This window comes from Malania oleifera, chromosome 9 (assembly GCF_029873635.1).
Source record: "Malania oleifera isolate guangnan ecotype guangnan chromosome 9, ASM2987363v1, whole genome shotgun sequence".
In the NCBI taxonomy this organism is placed as follows: Eukaryota; Viridiplantae; Streptophyta; class Magnoliopsida; order Santalales; family Ximeniaceae; genus Malania; species Malania oleifera.
In genome coordinates, this window is record NC_080425.1 from 85,953,502 (window position 1) to 85,972,238 (window position 18,737).

General features: G+C 37.1%; 2 protein-coding genes across 7 annotated transcripts in view; both read left to right on the top strand.

Annotated features, from left to right (window-relative positions):
• The window catches only part of LOC131164495 (uncharacterized), a 66,403-nt gene extending 57,517 nt beyond the window's left edge, over positions 1-8,886 (top strand). For all 4 annotated transcript variants that reach the window (XM_058121742.1, XM_058121743.1, XM_058121744.1 and 1 more), the window contains exons 17-18: positions 6,083-6,121; positions 8,437-8,886. In XM_058121742.1, the coding sequence (XP_057977725.1) occupies positions 6,083-6,121; positions 8,437-8,622 (225 nt within the window). In that variant the 3' untranslated portion in view covers positions 8,623-8,886. The remainder of the gene's footprint in view (positions 1-6,082; positions 6,122-8,436) is intronic.
• Positions 8,887-10,416: 1,530 nt separating this feature from the next.
• Positions 10,417-18,737, top strand: part of LOC131164497 (transcription initiation factor TFIID subunit 12b) — a 32,561-nt gene continuing 24,240 nt past the window's right edge. For all 3 annotated transcript variants that reach the window (XR_009139274.1, XR_009139275.1, XM_058121746.1), the window contains exons 1-2: positions 10,417-11,338; positions 11,556-11,771. Coding sequence is in view for 1 of the 3 variants with exons in the window: in XM_058121746.1 (XP_057977729.1) it covers positions 10,727-11,338; positions 11,556-11,771 (828 nt within the window). In the remaining 2 variants the exon portion in view is untranslated. The remainder of the gene's footprint in view (positions 11,339-11,555; positions 11,772-18,737) is intronic.

An 18,737-nucleotide genomic window follows, 5' to 3' on the forward strand; every position in this document is an offset into this window, starting at 1 on the left:
TTTTTCCAGAAGTGATTTAGTGGGTACTAATTTGAGTAATAGGGAGTTCGAGAGCCTTAGGTCCCTAGCTGGCTGCGATTCCTTAGCTTGGCCTTTATTGTGTCTTGGTCTCCCTTTTTTGTTGGGGGGGGGGGGGGGCAGGGAATCCACCATCAGATGCTTTTCGGGATCCAGTGATTGAGAGAGTTGGGAGGAGATCGGAAGGATGGAAGAGGGCTTTTGGAGAGCTTTAGGTCTCTACTTGGCTGCAATCATATCTTGGTCTTCCTTCAAGGGGCAATCATTCGTTAGACGCTTTTTTGGATCCAGTGGTTGAGAGAGTTGGGAGGAGATTAGAATGTTGGAAGAGGGCTTATCTTTTGTTGTGGGGGCAGAACCACTCTTATCAATGCTTCCCTCTCCAATGTCCCCATTTATTTATTTTAAATTTTTTTTAGAATCTCTACTAGTGTGGGCTGGGGCTTTAGTGAGAACTATGAGAGACTCATTGTGGTCTGGTTTTGGGGAGATAAGACTTAAGAGGGATCACCTTATTAACTGGGAGGTGGTTAGGAGACCTAAATTGTAGAGGTGCTAGGCGCTGGTAATGTGGTTCCGAAGACATCTCTTTAATTGGGAAATAGATATGGAGGTTCCCTTTAGAGTCTACCTCCTTATGGCATCAGGTTATTAATGCATCGGAATGGGTGGGGTACCAAGGGGTTGGCTATGTTGCCCATGTGGGTCTCTGGAAGTTTTTTTAACTGGTAGTTTGTTTTTTCTTTCCTCTCACTCGCTTTAAATTGGGAATGGTAATAGAATTCAGTTATGGGAGGATGTTTGGGTGGGCGAGATTTCATTGGAGCTGTTAGTGCCACGTTTTTTTAGACTTTATTTTGTTTCATAAAGCACCAATTTCAGCTTTCTGTCTTTCTGAGTGGGGCTCATTTTCTTAGGATTTTCATTTTGTTAGGAGTCTGAAAAAGAGAGGTCAATGAGCTTATCTTTTATTGGGTGTACTGGATTCCTTTTTTTCCTACTTTGAGGGGGTGCTCATTTTCTTAGGTTTGAGTCTGAAAAAGAGAGGTCAATGAGCTTATCTTTTATTGGGTGTACTGGATTCTTTTTTTCCTACTTTGAGGGGGGCTGTTAGGTTTTCAGTTGGGGATTATTTGGGGTCTTTCTCCTCTAAATCTTTCCTTAATCATCCTGTAATATCTTCAAATCCCAGCATTTTTTGTCTGAAACTGTTTGGAAAGCATAAATTCCCTTTAAGATTCGGGCTTTCATCTGGGCTTTTGTTCTTGATAGGATTAATATGATTGACCTGCTACAGAAAAGGGAGATCTGATAAAGCTCTTAGGCCAGACATTTGTCTGCAGTGCCATGAGGTAAATGAGGCTAATGCTCATTTTTTTCGTCACTGTTGGGTCGCAAGGTACCTGTGGAACTCTTTGGTTTCCTGTTATGTTGAGGGCTTAGTAGCTCAAAAGAATGTGTAACTTTTTGTTGGTGAACATTTGGGGTTTGGGAAGAGTAATAGAGGGAGGACTTTTGGAATTGTGCGGTGTGTGCTATTCTGTGGTTGCTTTAGCTCAAAACAAATGCAGAGATCTTCAAAGATCAGAAGAACTCTCTGCATTTGGTGTGGGAGAAAGCCACTTTTTTTTTGCGTCTTTTGGTGAACATTATTTTAGGGTTTTTTTTTTTTTTTTTTTTGGGGGGGGGGGGGGGGGGGGAGGTGGGGAGCGTTATTGCTGTCTGATAGTCACAGGGATTGGAAGGCGCACTGCTGTTATTATTATTATTTTTTTTTGGCTCTTATGGAGGATATCTTATCCTCTTCTTCTTTTAATTATGTCTTTTCTTAATGAAGTTTTTTATTATGAAAAAAGAGACAATTTGGTGTTGGGGTTCAGTATCAAAATCCTTGAGCAGTTTTCTTTATTCAAAATTTTCATGTGTTAAGTTACACCTCAATATAATGGCTTAATCTTTTAGATCAAATGCTTGTTTGACATTACTATGGTAGATAGCTTCAATTTTTGAAATATCCCTCTTTGGCTGATGGGGCCGCTAGTGATGGGGGGCTGTCACTGCGAGGTTTTATGGTTGTACAATTTTTAGTTTATTTTTTAATTGAATGCGTGGTAGCTTTCTTAATGCTAAGGTTGCTATTTTTACCTGTGGTCTGGATATTTTATTTTATTTGTAACTTTCCTTTTTCTTGTTCATTTTCCTCGATGGAGTATGGTTTTCTAAAGGTCTTGTCTGGGTCTCTGTGGTTTGGTGGTCGATAATTTTAGACAAGATATATGGAATGAGCCCTTTGCTGTGGTTCACTTTTGGCGTGCAGGAGTTAATTTTTGTTAAAAAAATCATGCAGACAAGAATACACAGCAGAAACAAACAAACACGCATGCACAAGCCAAGATCCTAGTAGGACCATCTCATGCATTTAAACTCTCAATTCTTCTTAAATGCACTTTGTCTTGTTTATGTCCCTCCTTTGGTTTATTATAATTTTGCAATGGGTGTAATGACATCAGTATCCATTAATGTTTCAATTGGAACTCCTAAAGATGAACATTACTAAAATTTGTTAAGAGGTACCTATTACAACTCATAAATAATTTATTAGACAATCATGGAATTTTCACCTGTTTATAAATTGGTTAAGTTGAATACAAACCCATTTAAGACACATTCATTAACTACTTGGTTCATTGACCCATGTTTCCATGCCATGGGAAGAGTAATATTTTTGGGGAAAAATCTATAGCGAGCCCTAAAATTCAACATGAACACATGAAAAGGAGGAGTTTAAAAAAATGGCATGTGGCGCAATGTGGTACACCCAAACAACATTGATAACAACAACAACAATGACAAGGACAATAGCAATAATTATTATCATAAAATTGCTTTATTAAAAATTATTATATATTTTTTTTACTACTAATCATAGTAACAATAATATTATTATGATTATTATCAGAAAAATATTATTACTTTTATCATCACAAGTATTAGTACTATTATTTCTTTTACTTATTCAATAATTATTGCAATTGTTGTTATAATGTGATTGTTATTGCTAGTATTACAATTATCGATAGTGTGGAGGGAATGGAATAGAAGAGGATTTGAAGGATAATCTACGTGATATTAAAGATGGATGGAAGTGATAAGTGCAAAACACTGAACTCAAATTTGATTTGAATTTTAACTTGAACTGGTTACTGAATCTGAATACTAAATTATTTTAGCCATTGGTATCTAATACAATTTTAACCATTCGGAGGAAATAGCATGGAGGCAAAAATCTACCCTTTGGTTGAAGGCAGGAGACAGGAATACCAGTTTTTTCCAATGAGTTGCTAATGTGCATTGTAGATGCAACTTGTTAACAAAAGTTGAAGTGGAGGGCGAGCTCCTTGTGGAGGAAGCGGATATTAGTAGGGGAATTTGCAATTTCTAAAAGAATCTGTATACTTGGCAGGGGCTTGAAGAGCAACAATAAACCGTATTTCTTTCAAAAAGCTGAATTTCTCCATTACTCGGTGGCTTGAGAGGCCTTTTGAGGAAGAAGAAATTGTTATAGCTTTAAAGAGCTGCAATGGGGACGAAGCCCCCAAGCCTGATGGCTTGAAATGGTGTTTTTCCAAGACTGGGACATTCTCAAGCAAGACATAGTTGGAGTCTTCAAAGACTTCCACAGTTCAGGCAGATTTATGTCTAGCACTAATTCAACCTTTGTCTCCGTGATCCCTAAAAGAGCAGATGCTTTAAACATCAGAGATTTTTGGCCCGTCAGCCTGTATGAACTGGAGTAGTCTCTTTTTGAATTTCCATTTTGGGAGAAATCTGAACTGTAGGGAGACTAATGAGTTGGCTCTTTCAACCAGTTTGCTTGATTCTTTTCACGCTCATTTGGGGAGTGATGGAAGGGTTTGGAGTTTAGATCCTTCTGGGGAATTCTCTGGTAAATCTTTTTTCTCCTTGACTAATAACCCTAATGTGGATCGTTTTGGTTTGAATTCTTTGATCTGGAAAATAAAGCTCCCTAAAAAATAAAAGCTTTTATTTGGACTGCGGTTCTTGAAAAAATTTATACTAATTATTTTTGTCCTTCGAGCAGTGGTGAGACTTGTTGACATCTGTTTCATCATTGCCCTTTTACTTGGGTTGTCTGGAATATACTTTGTGGTATTTTTGGTGAAGACTGGGTTTGCCCCTCCACCTTGAAAGCTTTTTGTACTACCATATTTTGGGGTTTTAGAAAAGGAAAGAATAGGAAAGCCTTGTGGTGATGCACTGTTATGGGTTATGGCTATTATTTGGTGTGTCTGGTTGGAGGGGAACACTAGAATTTTCGAAGGGGTGGGTGCTGCTAATAATTTGCTTTAGAGTAGATTGGTATATCTTGCGTTGCTGTGGGTGTCGGCTAACAGTCTTTTTCATCATGTTTCTTTGGAAGGCCCGCAGTGGGACTGGTTGGCTTTGCTTCATTGAGATGGCTTTCAGTTTATGATGAATTTTCGTTCTATTTTGTTGTTATTGATGTAAAAGTAGGATTTCTTATTCTCCATGTTCTGGTTTCCATTTTTTCTTGTCTTATTATTTTTTCTGACGTACATTCTTCTCTTTTCTAATCAATTCTTTGGTTATAAAAAAATTTAAAAAGTTATTGGTAGAAGGCTGGTAGTATTGTGAGGGGATTGGTGTGGGTTTAGATGACATGCATCTGTCTCACTTATAGTTTGTCAATGTACCAATTTTTTTTTCTCTGTCTGGGGTTATGGAGAGCTTCTCTAATGTGTTGACTGTCTTGCAAAGTTTTTCAGGAGTTTTTCGATTGAAGATTAATTTGTACAAGGGTGGGATTGAAGGCATTAATGTTAGATTCTAGTGTTCCTTCTCATTATGTGTCAAAAGGTTTGGTATTTTGAATTGGCTTGTTACGTATTTAGGTGTTCTCCTAGGTGGTAATCCTATGGTTGTTTTGTTTTGAATGCTGTAGGTGTTTGCATCATGTTAAAGCATGGGACTACTTCTATTCTTGTTTGTCCCTTTGTATTATTTGTCTTTCTTAAGGATTCGAGTGTCTGTTGTTCATGAGTTAGAAAAGCTGAAGGGGGAGTTGCATGGTTGGGAGCTGGACACAGTAAGAGGGACCACTCGTTAGTTAAGAGATTTGTATGCATAAGAATGATAATGGTGAGGGGGACTGGGCCTGGTAATTTGGTGTGAAAATATCTCTTTAGTGAGGATATGGTTTTGGTGGTTCCACTTAGAGGTTAATTTTTTTTGGCATAAGTTAATTCATAAGGTGATTCACAGAAAATGTGAGCTCAAGTAGAATGGGGGGATGCTATAGGACACTAGAGCTAGTGCTATTGTTGGTCTTGGAAATTTGTTTATCAGGTCTCTCGTGCCTTATCTTGTTTATTTGCCTTTTCCTTCTGTGGCTTGTGTTCTTGGTTGCATGGATTATTCTTGATTTCTGTGGGGCTCACCAGGGGTCATCCCCAACAAAATGATTTGGAGCAAGGCTTATGGAAAGAGATGACTGCGGCAGTGACAACTGGAGGCATGGCTACTTCATCAAGAAATTTGATGGGAAATCCAGCTTTGCCCCTAGGGTGGAAAGGATGGAGAACCTTCTCCTTGTGTTTTATCTTTTTTATGTGTTTTCCCTTGTGTTTGCTGTGTTCTTGGTTTTGTGGATTTTTCTCAATCTCTAAATGACTCACTGTGGTTCCTCAACAACACAGAAACAGACACGTGCACACGTGTGTGTGTGTGTGAGGTTGTGTATGGTTAGTATGGTGTATCACGTAGGCAACAATGCTTAGGCTTATCTAATTATAGATTTAGGAACTTTGGTTGCATATACATGTGTATCACCCTCAACCCCCACCTCTTTCTATTGCGCAATTGGTGAATATTAATTGCCTTTTAATTTCTGAAACATCTTTCCTGGCTGGGCTGCTTGGCCACTGGAATTTTTCAGTGGTCAAACCTTGATCAGAATGAAAGGTTGTCCAGATTAAGCATTTAATATGGATGCTCTCTAATAATTTTTTTACCATTGTGACAGGGTGATATAGTTTGCCGAATGAATGTATTGAATCCTCAGGTATGTCATTCAATTTAAATATCCTCCATTGACTGAATTTTTTTTGGATTTTTTTTTATTTATTTATAGATGCTCACATCACTTTAAAATCTATTCCTAGTACCCTGTCTACCTTATTTTGTTCTCATATAAATTACAGTAGTATCCCATTTTGTGGTTGCAATTTTTCCTTCTTGAAAATTGGGATGCTTGAGAGGGATTATCATCATATTTGGTTCTGAAGTTCGCATTCTTATTGCTTTATACAACTTCAAGGTGCTGAGGGAAGAAAAAAAGAAAAAATAAAACCATAAAAATGAAAAAGATAACTGCTCTTTTTTCAGTGTTTGTTTATTCATCTCAACTGAAGGGATTTTTTTTTTTTTTAAATTTTTTGAAAGAAATATATTAAGAGGGTGAAAGAGATAATTACAACCTAGGATAGGACAAGAGGTCCTCATTGCAGGAAAAAACAAACAAGAGAAAAACCAAATAAGGAAAAAAGGAACAAAAAAAGACTAGCAACCCCTTAAGAAAACACCTCTTTAAGAAATATCCCCAAGTGTCAGAGGAGCCAGAAATTTAATCCAAATTTCCATAAATCTCATCCAACAATAGACCAATATCACATGCAAAATCACTATCATATTCTCTGTTCTCTTCTGAAATAAACACTCCCCATCCCCCCAATTTATTTGGGGGCCCCCCCCCCCCCCCCCCTTCTTTTCTGAAAATGACGGACTTCTTTATCTAACTTAGGCTTAGAACAATTCTTAGATTCCTCAACATATAACTTCCCCAACAATACCCACCACATTCGGGTGTGATCCTTTGCCAAATTCTCCTTATTCTGGCCTCCTGAAAAACCATTTCATTGCAAAAATTATTGAACAACTCCACAACACGATCACTATTATATTGAAATATAGGAAGCATGATGTTTTTTGTAAATTCAGCAATAGTACTGCATCCTCATTGATAATATGACGACCCACATGAGCTGAAATTCTCTTAATCTAGCTTTAAGAATTTTGTAAAATGGGAATCTCTGACCCATATGCTAATTGTCTGCTGCCCTGTTTGCTTGCTGGTGTACATGATCCAATAAAGAAAATTAAAATGATGAATGTGGTTTTGGATATCCTTAACTGTAGTATCAGTTGTCCAAGGAGCTGCATTTGTTCTTTGACTGCTTGCGTATCCAGTCACCTTCAATTTCCTCCTGATGAATATTTAGTCCTCAAGCAGTTCAACTTCTTTCATGAAGAGCCACTATTTAACTGATCCCAAGCTCAGCAGTTCTGAAATTTACTTTATTGTAATTTTTTTCATAGTACAACACCACCTATAACTGGATTAAACCTCTTGTAGGTGGGACAGCTACCTACTAGGTGGTATTTCTTAGCTTTTCTAATAAGCAATATTGTTCCAAAATTTTCATCCGTTTTTTGCGGGACAACTACCATTTTCTTTGATGGCTGCCAGAATGATTAAACTTTGACCTAGGAATAAACACTATGCAGCCTGTCAATTTTTTTTATTACGAAAGAAAATATACTAGGAAAGAAAGAAGGGAGGATTATTGTGTTGGTGGGGATAGAAAATCTTAAAGGAGAACAAGAGGAAAAAAAGAACACAAAGGAAATTTGAAAAAAAAAAACTAGCTCATCCTAATTAAGGAAACCCCTCCATAAGCCCGTCCCTTTGTAGTTGATAAAGCTCTTTAATCTTGCTAATTCCATTTGAACTTGGTCTCTTTTCTTTTGGCCCCATCCTATTGAACTTCATTCCCTCCATGATCAGCCAGCCCCAAATTCATTATCCAAAAGATTTTGGGTGCCAACATTCTGAGCGCCATCCTCCCCCACAAGAGTAGTAAATAATCCATGCCTAAATTGATTAATTGCAGCCAAGCTTACACCCAATCCTTCCTCAAAGATAGGTACATCCTCCAAAGCTTCAAGCGGAGGAGAAGGCACATAAGAAATGCCCCAGGAGCATCAGAAGAATCAGAAACATAATCCATTTTTTCACGAGTCTCGTCATATAAAAGGCTTGTCACAAGCAAATTGACTATTATACTCACTATCCTCTTCCAAAATAACCTGACATGTTTTCTTGTCCTTCTGAAGTTTACTTCCTCCTTCATTTAAGTCAGACTTAGTGCACTTCTAAGATTCCTCAATATTAAACTCGCCAACTTCAAATTTCCACCCCCAGCCCTAGGGGCATAATTGAGATAATATTATTGTTAACAAGGAAATTGCCCTTTACCTGAGTTACATGCTCTTTTTTTGCACGAATTAATGTCATTGCTCGGGTTCAAAATTTTCCAGAGCTGCAGAAGACTGTTGGAGTTGATGATTTTGGATAACCACCTGTTCAAGCGGAAGATGCATCAAACGACATCTGATTCACCTCCCGCCATATTGGGGAGCCTTCTTGGGAGCAGCTTCAGGAAGCCCAAGTCAATTTTCCGTGAACATTTCTTTGCCAATCCCATGAGTACATTCCAATTGTAGAGAAATTTTGGATTTTAGTTTCTTTCCTTTGGTGGAAGCTTTTGTTGTGAGGGCGCTAATTTGGAACAAAAATTTTATGTTCCCCTTCGGTCCTTCAGGTGGTCTCAGGTCTGTGTATTAGTGGAAATATGAACTGCTTATGGGTATGGTGTGTAGGATTGTAGAAAGGACAACCAAGCGATTGTAAAGAATCCTACCATAAAAGTTGCTTCAATGTAACATTATGCTACCTCAAATGTGTTAATATTTTTTTTCCCTTCCAAACATTGGTTAATTTCTTGACCTTGGTGAAAAAGCGTGCTACGCTGATTGCCTGAGAATAGTGGAGCATAGCTAAACCATGACTTTTGTGCAAGAAAATGGCTTCTTGCGCCGCTGTGTTTAGTAATTTTTCACATTCCATTTATATCAAAATGATTTTAACATACATGATGCAGGTGTAATATGTTTTTATTTAGTTTGTGCACTGAGCTGTTTTTTTTTTTTTTTCTAATTCATTTATAACGAAGCTAAAAATTTTACTCCTATTGTAATTTGTTGGATAAAAAATCCAGTTACTTTTTTATTGAAATTTATTGTTCATTCACACATTTTAGAATATTTAGAAATTGAGAAAAAATAATTATACGAGTATAAGATATTTATGTGAGTTTTAATTAGTCTGATATTTGGAGGACACTTAGGTCATATTGGTAATCGAGGACGGTAAATGTAAATAATTTTTATAACAAAATCAATGAACGAAAGTTTTATCTTACATGTCTCTGGATGGGGTCTCAAGTTAGTCACATTTGAACAAATTTTTGTCTTAATGATACTAATTAATGTTATTTTTAATTTCCTTTTTTTTTTTTTGAAAATTGAATCCATTATCCACACAGAATGAATGTTTTTGGGTTGTGAGTATTTTAAAACTACATGTGTCACAATTTCTTTGGTTTGGTAAATTCCATTCATCCATTTTGATATTTATTTTGAGGTAAGAAAAATGCTAATTTTTGTCATTTTTTGGAAAATGATATTAAGTTTGATTGATTTTGGATTTGGAATTGTATTGGATTTGAATAAAATATATAAAATTATATTGAAATTTATTCAAATTCATCCAAATCTAAATTTAAGATCTAAAATTCATACTAAATATTATCTAAAGGTTTCACACAAAAGCATGAAAATTTCACTGGCATCATTCTTGGTTAAGTTATGAAAATTTCATTCTCATCTACAATGACTAGATTTTTTAGTGTTTAATTTTTAATTTATGATGATTGAATTTTTAAGCACAAATTTAATTAGGTATACATTCTTAATAATTTTTGGTACTAAGATTATAATTATTTTTCATACATGGGTCATGGTATAATGATTATCTTTTTAAAATACATGCTAAGATTATCATGTTAAATCAAAGCATCGACGCGAGTATATTTTTTTATGTATAGTTTTGGAAGTATTACAACACAATTAAAGTAAACCAAAACACCTATATTAGAGGCATCCTATTTTCAAGAATGTAATTTTAAGAATGTTATTTTATAAAATTATTTTTTTATTTAAATGATCCCTAACTTTGAGAATAGAAGGAGAGTTATGGAATCACAATTTTTGAGGATTTTATTTTGAAAAAGGCCTCCTTTTCCTTTAATTAATAAAATATATTGAGACAATTTTATAAGTTAAAAAATATATTTTTTGGGTATTAGACAGACAATTTTGTAAGTTCAAAAGCCCGAGTTTATAGAATCCCTACTTCTTTAGAACTCTCAAAATTTAGAAAACGAAGAAATCCCGGAAATCTATATTCTTCGAATTAAGCAGATCTTATTGGTGGGTCTTGAGACTCAAAATGCGATACTCCTGACATTTAACGAACGAATGTAATCACTGCAGATATTTCCAACTGCAGAGAAACTTTCTCCCCCCTCCCTTCTCCCCTTCCCTTCCCTTCTCCCTCTCTCTCTCTCTCTCTCTGAAACTTTTATTCTGGAACTCAATTCTCCCAACGGCGACCCACCAATTGAATTCTTTTTGGAAGCCATAGCAATGGCTTAGCAAGGAACAGCAGAAACCCGTCGCAATCTTCTCGAATCGCAAAGCTAAGACAATGGCCGAGACCTCCGTTTCTTCCCCAAAACCTCTCCAATCGCCGAACGCAATTGAACCCATATCCCAAAACCCATCAACAAACCCGGCCATGCCCTCCCCTTCCAACATTTCGAACTCTCCGTCCATTGATATTCCGCAGATGTCGTCTCCCCCTCTTCATCCCCTTCCCCAGGTTAACGCTCTAACCCCATCGCAGTCGCAGCAGATCGCCCCCACGGTTGGATTGGATTACCCACAAAAGCAGCAACAACCGCAGCAGCAGCAGCAGAATTTGATGGGTACGGCGTCGAGTTACCAATTACAGCAGAGCTTGCAGAGGTCGCCGTCAATGTCGCGATTGCATCAAATTCAACAGCAGCAGCAGCAGCAGTTTGGTGTTGGGGCTGCCGGTGCAATGCGGCAGCAAGCGGGGGTCTACGGGCAGATGAATTTTGGCGGTTCTACGGTTCAGCAGCAGCAGAATCAGCAACAGCAGCAGCAGTTGGCTACGGGCAATTTGTCACGTTCGGCATTGATGCCCCAGAGCGGTCACCTGCCTATGTTGTCCGGCCAAGCCGCCGCTGCTGCGGCTGCTGCGCAGTTTAATTTGCAGCCGCAGTTGCTTGCATCGGTATGGATCAAACTTTCAATCACAATCATAATTTTCATATTTATTAAATTCTTTATTATTAAATAAAATGTTAACGTTCTGAGTTAGAAAAAAATTGTTACATTGGTTATCTCGGAGACTGATTCAGATTGATCATTCTTTTATTTTTCATGTCTTTTTGACAAAACTGAAGTCATATTCATATACCCTTTTGAAATAAGTACAATTTTGGGTGTAGCCGAGGCAGAAAACGGGGTTAGCCCAAGGGACCCAGTTACATGCGGGCAATTCTCATGGGCAAGCTTTGCCTGGAATGCAAGCAATGGGAGTGATTGGTTCACTTGGTTTGAATTCACAACTCAGAGTAAATGCCCCCCTTGCGTTTGCCCAGCAGCGGATGAACCAGGGGCAAATGAGGCAGCAATTGTCACAACAATCTTCACTCACCTCTCAGGTATGATATTGCCCTTCGTTGTGTTAGACAAACTAAAATGGTTCAACTTTTGAGTATCTATTGAAAAAAGGGACTCTCCTGTGGTCATAGATGTCATGGTTTATACTCTGATGACTATTATAACCAAAGCCTAAATATCTAAACACTCATAAATGAATTTAAGTTTACCGTATGCTTCTATTTGTTCCTAGATTTGCATATATATCATTATTTTAAAAGAAGTTATTTGCTTCTCTCTATTACAGTAATATGTTGCATATTTTATGTTATTTAAATATTAATTTTATGGAATCCTTTTGATTGTGCTAACTTCTTGCAATTCTTAGGATGTCAATGAACTTGCTCTCACATCACCACTGTTTGTTGAGGTTTGTGATTGTCTTTACTTCGTTTTTGATGGCCTGAATTGTACCGACAAGGGTCCTGGTTGGGTTAAACTGATTTGGGCTAAGTTAAACCTGAAGTCGGCTCAAGCATGTTTTTCTTCTTGAAAGAAAAAAAAAAGATGCATTTCAAGCCTTAGAATCAAGTTCAGTTTCAATGGTTACCAGCTTAAAAACAATACTCAAATATTTTTAGGGGTATGAGGGAAGAAGTACAAACAGAAGAGTAAACAGTATGGTGCCAGTGCCTTATACTTTAGAATATGAGTCGGGATGCAATTGATAAGTTACGTGCAACTAAAAGTCTAAAATTTTTTCAGCTTTTGAAAAAAATTATCAGAAGCATTCATGGAAACTAAGAAGAATAAGTTACTTTGGGAAGCTTATTCTTGAATGAAATATCTTGATAGAATACTAAAATTTGTTCATGATTTCATTGGATTTCTTATTCTTGAATGAAATTTTTATTTATCCATAAAAAGAAAAGTGACTTGATATTGGACGCTTGATGTTCAAATTCATGATCAGGAGGCATAAGAATGTAAGGCCTGATACTGCAATACACATGTTTATTTCTCTAATTAGGTGCTCAATATTTGATAATAGCATTGAATGATAAAAGACTGGCTTCTTTATGCCAATTTGTATGTGGTGCGTACACATATTTCTTTCGAGGAAGACATTGTCAGTAATCGTCTATGAATGTGTCAAAAAGTATCAAGAAGTAAAGAATCGAGCTGGTCTCCACACCATGTAAAGCACAATTATATAAGGTGAAGAACATCAATTTTCAATTTTTATTGCAATTCCTAGGATTTACCTTGCAATTTGCAATAAAAGTAGATTTATTCGATTCCAAGGTTGACTAAGAATGAAACAGGTGACTTAAACAGTGATAGTAGTTTTTTTTTTTGCTGACTTCTTGTGTTAGAAGTCCAGAAGTATCACCACTACTTTGTAAAAATATGGGGCAACCATTATGCTTCTAGGTATAAAGCCCATGCTTCTCATGGTCATTCCAGTAATCTGTCTGTCTCTACGTTTAGCAAAGAACTACTTGATGGAAAAATGAAGTTAAAATACCATGTTTTTGACGTGTGAAGGTTAGCATCCATTTCAGGAAATGAAGAATTGAACTGCAAAGACAGAAGTATGCAAGTGTTCTTTTCCAGAAAGTGGGTAACTGCCCGTTGGCAATTTTAACATTTTTAACACTAGAACACATGAGATAGAAAAAGAAAAATGTTACTATGAGATGCCTGATCACTGGAGGATGATGAAGCTAGGCATTAAAGTAAAGGCTGAATATTTGACTAAGAAAATATGGAGGTGGAAGGAATATCATACCACTGAACATGATACCACATGGTGGTCCACATCTAGTCTTTCTATAATCTATACTTTCTTAGGGGACACTACTGACTATAAAAAATTGGTGGGTTGCAGTTTTTTTTATTATGTTTTTTGTGATGGTTGTGCTCTTTTTTTCAGTTAAATCCCAACATAATTTCGATAACTTGTTCCCTTGAATGTACCACATGTTTTGCACTAGTAAGCATGAGGAGGCGTGTCCTTTAGATTCCAATAATACTTTTTGTGAGTTGGTCCCACCAATGTTTTAAAAGGCTCAATCGAGGCTCACCTTGAGGCTTAATATAGAAATACCAAATTCCAAAGAGGCTAACACATTACATGCCTGAGGCTTAAGCATTTGTACAAAAGGCACAACCTTTTGCACCTTTTAAGTTGAGGCTTACACATTTTTGGGTGTATGATTCTCTAGTTAGATTTGGTTAGAAAATTTTAACTCCATGTTTATATAAAGGAAACGTCATAAATATGAGTTGATTTCTAAAACTCTTGAATCTTTCCTTTTTTGAACTAATTGAGAGTTGTATCGTAGTTCTTAAAAATAATTTGAACTGTTATAGCTATCTCTGGTCATGATTTATATGATGAATTGAACTTAGCAATTTTTTAATGGCCAACATGTAGTTTACAAAAGATATTTGAGTTTTTCTATTATATTTGTGACTTTCTTAATATTTTTCTTTATTTTAAAAATATATTTAATTTATTTTTGTCTTGGGTATGTATACATTAGTGGGGGCTTCTTTCCAAGGCGAGCATGGTTAATTGTGTAGCATGTTGGATTTTTCTCCACAACTCCTTACATTTGACAATGTGCACGACTAATCTTACTAAGCATGCAAGAGTATTCAACCAAAAATGCATAAATATTGCTGCATGAGTTAGGTATTTGGTCATTATGCATGTTGGGTTTATCGAAGGGACTGTTGTCTCATGGCCAAGTGTGTTTTGTGGAGGGTAAATTCTAACAAGAGTGAGAGTCTTGTATAGTGTTCATTTTGGGTTCTTTCTCCTATACTGTTCTTTTCTAGGGTTAGAAAAGGGATTTCTCAAAAAATGGACAGAGAGAAGTGTTGAACTCTTTTATTGTATTTCTTTACCCTAGCGACCAAACTCTTATAGCCTTATCAAATTACCCATGGATGTTGGCCTAGTATTGAACCACCTAACTTTCTTTGTGTTGTAGTAGTTCAATTGTCCTTCATTTTTCTTGCTATTTTATCTTGTGCTTTTACCATTTGTGTTGCATGTTCCTTGTGCCAACAAAGGGTATTAGAGCCGGATTTTTTCATGTATAAGTTGTTTGACAATATTGCTTAAAAGGAGAGATGGAGGGGGTTGCAACAACCGGTTTAGGGTGGAGAAGTTTGACAGTAAAAAGAACTTTGAACTATTGAAGTTAAAAAGTTTTGTCTTGGTACAATTTGGGAGAGTAAGGAAAACAAGCCAAAAAATACAATTGATGATGATTTTTGTGGATGGACATGAGAGTAGTTTCTATAACCCGTTCATGTGTATTTGATGATATCATGTTCAATGTAGAAGTTAAGAGACGACTGCCAATTTGTGTGAAAGATTGGGAAGCTTGTGTCAAGCTAAATCTCTCTTTCGAAAGAGAAGTTCTACTTCATGAAGATGAGTGAAGGTGCCAACTTCTTGAATCACTTTTATGCTTTCCACAAGCTCCTAAGTCAATTAGAGAGCCGTGGTGTGAGATTGTAGGATGAAGACAATGTGGTGACTTTCCTTTGTATGTTGCTTAATGATAGTCTAGTCATGGCCTTGAGCTACTCAATGTAAAAAATACTCAAATTAGATAATGTGATGGCGCCAATGAACTTTGGAGGAATGCAATCATAGAGTTACAAGTTTGGTGCAAAATGAAGCTCTTGCTATTAGAGGACAGTCAAGTGAACATGAGAAGTCATTAAAAAACAACTCAAAATCTATAGTGGCGGAAGTTGGTAATGTCTAGATAAAAATGTAAATGTTTTTTTGAGAACTCTTGTAAATGTTATGCACGTGCCCAATTTGAAGGAAGACTTGGTTTAGCTTTAGGAATTAGATTCAAGAGGATATAAGTTCATAAATCATGGTGGCTGTATCATAATATCAAAGGTGCCATTGTGGTGATGAAAGGATTCTAAGTTGGAAACTTGCACAAGTTAATTAATAACATATTATGCAAAAAGTGGGTTGGTCAAGCACATAGAAAAGAAAGTGCTTCCCATAGAAGAAGTGGAAGATGTTTTGAGCAACAAACCAAAGGTTTACTTTGAGGAAAGGATCATGCTATTTCTAATAAAGAAGGATAGGACTTGTGGAGCTCCTCAATGTTTCAAGCCAAGATAAATTTGGTGGTATGACAAGGCGGCAAGTGGTTATTTTCTATCAAGGTGGAGGTTATGAGCTTGGTGGTGGCACCATGTGTGTGAGGTGGACATTTGTTGGGTTAGTCCCTCCTATGTGGTGAGACCCAACTTATCAAATTTTTCTTTTTTTAAAAAAGGAGGTAGCTATCTAGCAAGTTGAACCTTGCATGGTGCATGCATACAAAATTTAAATTTAGTTGGCATGGGCATGGTTTGCTTTGCCAAGCTTGTTTTCAAGATCAAATTGTCTTGGATTTGTATGCATTAGAGGGGGCTTCTTTCCAAGGCATTAATGGTTGACTGGGTAGTGTGGTGGCTTTTCCTCCAAGATTCCTTACATCTGATAACAACATGGCTACTCTTCCCAAGCATGCAAGAACATATTTTCAGAATTTTTCTGAAAAATACATAAATATTGGCTTGATTATTTAATGTGTCGTTGGCCTTCATGCTTGTTGGGTCAATAAAAGGGAGTGTTGCATCATGGCCACATAACAATAGGAAGAGAAGGGTATGTTCGGTGGAATGTACTTCAATCCAATGTGAGAGAGTTCACCTTCGGTTCTTCCTTTTGCGTTAGGATAGGATTTGTGGGGTTTCACAATTTGAGGGAGAGAGGTGTTGAACTCTCATGTTATACTTCTATGCACCTTGATAGAAACCAAGCTTTGTTGGATCGCCCTAGTGCCGAACCATGTAAATTTCTGTGTTGTGGTTTTTCAATTTTCTTTCATTTCTTTTGCAATTTTATCTTGTGCTTTTACCACTTCCCGTGGTGGTAGTCCTTGTGGCCCAAAACTTTTTGGGTGTTGACCATATGGTTAGGTCTTTTATGGTATTAACCCTTCACTTGCCTTCCCCATGTGAGCGGAAATCTCGTTTCACTTGTGTTCAACAACATCACCATGAAATTGGTCAAATCATAGAAGAACATAACTGATCATGAGCCTAAATTTGAGCCTATTTGCATTTCCAATTTGAACGATGAAGATTTTTAAAGATGTGATCTTGCTTCTTAAAGATGTCATCTTGCTCTATTATCTTCCTATGAGTAGCTATATCAATTAGACAACTAGCTAATATAGAGAAGCCTGGAAGTGGTGTTTCTCCTTTCATTTAATTGAAATTGGCAAAGTGGGGAGATGACTCTCTCTTGTTGATGAAAGTGGCAATGCTTTGTTGAAATTAGTCTAGCTTGGCAATGCTACCTTCTTGGGGCACGTGTGGGAACAAGTGTCTTGTATCTTGAAAATAGAAACCAGAACAATGCTGAAGAATGCTCTACCTATCTCTTCCCAAATAAGTGGATAAAGTGTTTGATCATGCCGCTCGCCTTTTGATGGGGGCAATTGTGCCGGTTGATTTTATGTTAATGGTTGACATGTCTAACGTTTGTGGAAAAAAAAGAGGAAAAATCAATTCCTAGTCTTAAAATTTTGAATGAATATGGTGCTATGGTACAAAGAGTTCTTAGTTTGGAATGAGTGAGGGTGCAGAACAGAGGAATTTAGGTTCTATTTAAGGTGTCTTGGATGTTGAAAAGCTTCAAAAATGGGCCAAAAAGCTATTGTATCTAACCAGATAGGTAGAAGGCATGTTGCTAATATTGATTGAGGAGAGGAGGAAAAAGAAACAAGGAGATATGGCATGCAAAACACTGCCGACTCAAACTCCTTGAGGATGGACAAGAAGTCATAATTGCCCTGCTTTTCTTGAAGACATGGGTTTGGAGTTGGTTGACTCGGTTGGTAAATCGATCAGGTTAGGTTTGAGCCCTTGGACGTATGAGAGAAGGAAGAAGAAAGTCTAGAAGAAGTTAAAAAATTCAGTGTCATCAATCAATTATAGGGGTGGGAAAGGTGTTGATAAGGGCGGTAAATAGGTTAGGTTAGGAAGATAGTTAGTTGGAATGTGAGAGGATTAGATAGTTTGAGGAAGGGGAGCTTGGTTAAGGAGGTTTTGGATAAGAACTCCTCCAATATTATCCTTATCTAGTAAACTAAATTGGAAACGATAGATGGGGGGTGTAGTGAAGATTGTTTAGGGTGCAAGTTGTAGGTATTGGGAATTTTTGCCTTCTAGAGGTGCTTAAGGGTGCATTCTTGTCTTACAGGGTTTGACCTCTATTTCGAAAGTGGATACTTTGACCGGTGTCCCTTTTTTTTTTTTTTTTCCTCTATTGGTTTTATTTGAAATTAAAGGTAGGGGATAGTGGTGGGTCTCATCAGTTTATGGTCCTTCTAGGCCTACCTTGAGGAACTTCCTTTGGGAAGAGCTTTGCTATATCTTTGGCTTTTATTCCCATTTGGGGATCATGGGAGGAGCTTTCAGCGCAGTTAGATTTCCAAGAGAGAGAGAGAGAGAGAGAGAGAGAGAGGGGGGGGGGGTGGGGGAGGGGGGAAGGGGAAGAACTACCGCAAGTATGTTCAAGTTTGACTCTTTAATTAGGGATTGCAGGTTGAGAGATCTTCTTTTGAGGAATGCTTTATTCACTTGATCAGTTTCCTATTTTGTTGGAGTCTAGTAAGGTGTCATGGGGTCCTACCCCTCTCAGGTTTGAGGAAATGTGGCTAAACTATGCGACTTTTAAGACTTTGGTTAGGGATTCATAGGGGGAGGAAGTGGAGAGGTGTTGGGATGGTTTTAAATTCATGAGGAAATTACGAAGGTTGAAGGAAAAATTGGAAGTTTGGAATAAGGGGGAGTTTGGTGATTTTAGACTTAGAAAATCTAGTCTTTTAGGCAAGTTGGTGGGTTGGATAGAAAGGAGGAGGAGGTAGTGTTGTTGGATAGTGAGGAGGCTAGAAGAGTCCTTATTAAAAATGAGTTGGAAGAGGTGA